The sequence below is a fragment of the Trypanosoma rangeli genome (genome assembly GCF_003719475.1).
Source record: "Trypanosoma rangeli strain AM80 chromosome Unknown Tra_15.4_contig_01052, whole genome shotgun sequence".
NCBI classification, from domain to species: domain Eukaryota; phylum Euglenozoa; class Kinetoplastea; order Trypanosomatida; family Trypanosomatidae; genus Trypanosoma; species Trypanosoma rangeli.
Window position 1 is genome coordinate 1 of NW_021706796.1, and position 2,050 is coordinate 2,050.

Below are 2,050 nucleotides of genomic sequence, written 5' to 3' on the forward strand. Positions count from 1 at the left end.
CCGCAATGCCCGTAGCCACCGCAAGTAACAACACTGCACAGGAGCGAAGGTCAGTGGCGGCAGTACCATCCGTGTGCTCCTCAGGCGATGGCACGTTAGCGCTCACTTTTTTCTCTCCACCCCCGTTGATCCTTTTCTTTCCCACTTCGTCTTCGGCTCAGTTCCTTCGGGGCGGAGCAGCTCGGGGCGCCTGCGTTCACGAAGTCCTTGCCGACGTCGGGACTCACGGTGCAGTGCATGTGAGGGGTAATCGTCCCCAGTGCCCACAACTCGTCATCGTCGCTGGGGTGGCGCGTGACACCACTCCTGCCGGCGGGAGTGATGGTGCACACCTCGTCGTACTTGGGGCACCTGATCTTGCCGCTTGCAAAGTTAACGGAAGTGCCCACACCTGAGAGAGAGCTGCCCTCAGGGCAGTCGTACCAGTCACTGTCGCCGATGTAACGGACCCTGAACGAACCCCTGGCACACGCCACCTCCGCGCAGACGGCGGCCACAGCACAACCACCCTGGGCTCCGGGCCATACGTCTCCACGTTCACCTTGAGCGACTCCCCGTCGAGACACCATGAGCCTGCGCCCAGGCGGCCCCCGTGCAGGGCTGTGTTTTCCTCATTGCGGCATGAGCCAAAATGTGACGACCAAATGAAAAGGCACTCGTCGTTCCACGAAAAACTGCATTGGCCCAAGCCAACGCGGTCGCCTGTGCAGTACGACATGGTGTCACTGTAGTTATTCTAAAAGAACATTGCGGGAAACTTGGTGTGGTCGTCCGGCCCGCACTGCTTTTCATTGACAAACTCGCATCCGACGTTTTTGCTCCAGCGCATCGTCTCCGCCATGCTGAAGTTCGCCTTGTAAAAGCCCATATCCTCAAACGCGGCCATCGTCAGCGCGGTGTAGAAGCCAGCACCAGTGGCAACCGTGGGGCCAATCAGTCCGTCCTTCGCGTGCCACCGAACCCAGTGTGAGTGCAGCCGTGATGCATCGTCGTATTCATCCCTCAGGGGCATGCGCTCAAGGCTGCTGCAGTTGAAGTGCTCCTGCGACTTCTCCTTTGTAAGCGTGGAGAGCACCGTCCCCAACTTTGCCGCATAGCCCCCCAGTGGTGAGAGTGCGCACCACACTCTTCACCTCCATCTGTTGGTAGCCGAACCCAAGCACATGCGCGAGTTCGTGTGCAGCGACGCGGACAGCGAACCACAGGTGGAAAACGCCAGAAAGACAAAAATTCATGGCGCCGACGGTCGTTCTTATTGACCGTGACGTATGGAACGGCGAAGATTGCAGACGGCCCAGCAGCCAAATAGAGCAATGTGTCTGCGCCCTGAACCTCTTCTGTGTGGTGTTCCGCAGGCACAGTGAAATGTCTGCACTGCGTTTGACGGATGGATTCGAGCACAACCAACGGAGTCTTCACGCGCTGCACAAGGAGGCACTCTGAGTGCAACTTGATGGCAGATGAGAGGATAGTTTGGAGCAGCCCAGCCTTTTCCCGACTGGCGAGGACGTCGTCCTCCAGGCACTCGCCAGCGTAGCCCAGAAACGTTGGACGCTGCTCCCCTTCTTGAGTGCAGTACTTGTCTGTGTCATCCAGGTCCAGCTTGGACACCACGATGCGGACAGGCTCCTACTCCCCCGTCCCCTCCGCTCCTGTGGAGGCGGTGTGCGCTCGCCAGGCACTCTGGCCCTTTCGGGGGTAACTCCTGCACCATCTTGACTGGGCATGAGTCGCTCCTCGCCATTATCTCGTTGAACATGCATCAGTGCCTGGCAGCGATGAGGCGGCCCGTGGCGCAGCACATCAGCAGCAACAACAACAAGGGCACCGTAGCAAGTAGGGACGGGCGCATTGCTGTCACCCTTGTCTGCCGGGCCTTCCGAACAATAAATAAATAAATAATAGCTGCGTGTAAGCTCCAGCAAGAGGTCGAAGACTCTGTGTGGTGGAACGCGTCCGTCACAAGACGCGGCATGGCCAACGACGGTCGACAAAAACGCCCAACACGGACCAGGAAGCGGCGCACACATGGAGGCATATATATATGGCC

General features: G+C 58.7%; 2 protein-coding genes across 2 annotated transcripts; both read right to left on the reverse strand.

Annotated features, from left to right (window-relative positions):
* Positions 1-95: 95 nt before the first annotated feature.
* TraAM80_10559 (surface protease GP63) lies at positions 96-569 on the reverse strand (the record flags this gene model as incomplete). The annotated part of the gene is made up of 1 exon (XM_029387172.1): positions 96-569. One exon carries the CDS (start codon positions 567-569, stop codon positions 96-98), a length of 474 nt encoding a protein of 157 aa, XP_029232986.1.
* An 846-nt stretch (positions 570-1,415) lies between these two features.
* Positions 1,416-2,030, reverse strand: TraAM80_10560 (uncharacterized protein; the record flags this gene model as incomplete). The annotated part of the gene is made up of 1 exon (XM_029387173.1): positions 1,416-2,030. The coding sequence occupies one exon, from the start codon at positions 2,028-2,030 to the stop codon at positions 1,416-1,418; it is 615 nt and encodes a 204-aa protein (XP_029232987.1).
* Between the last annotated feature and the right edge of the window lie 20 nt (positions 2,031-2,050).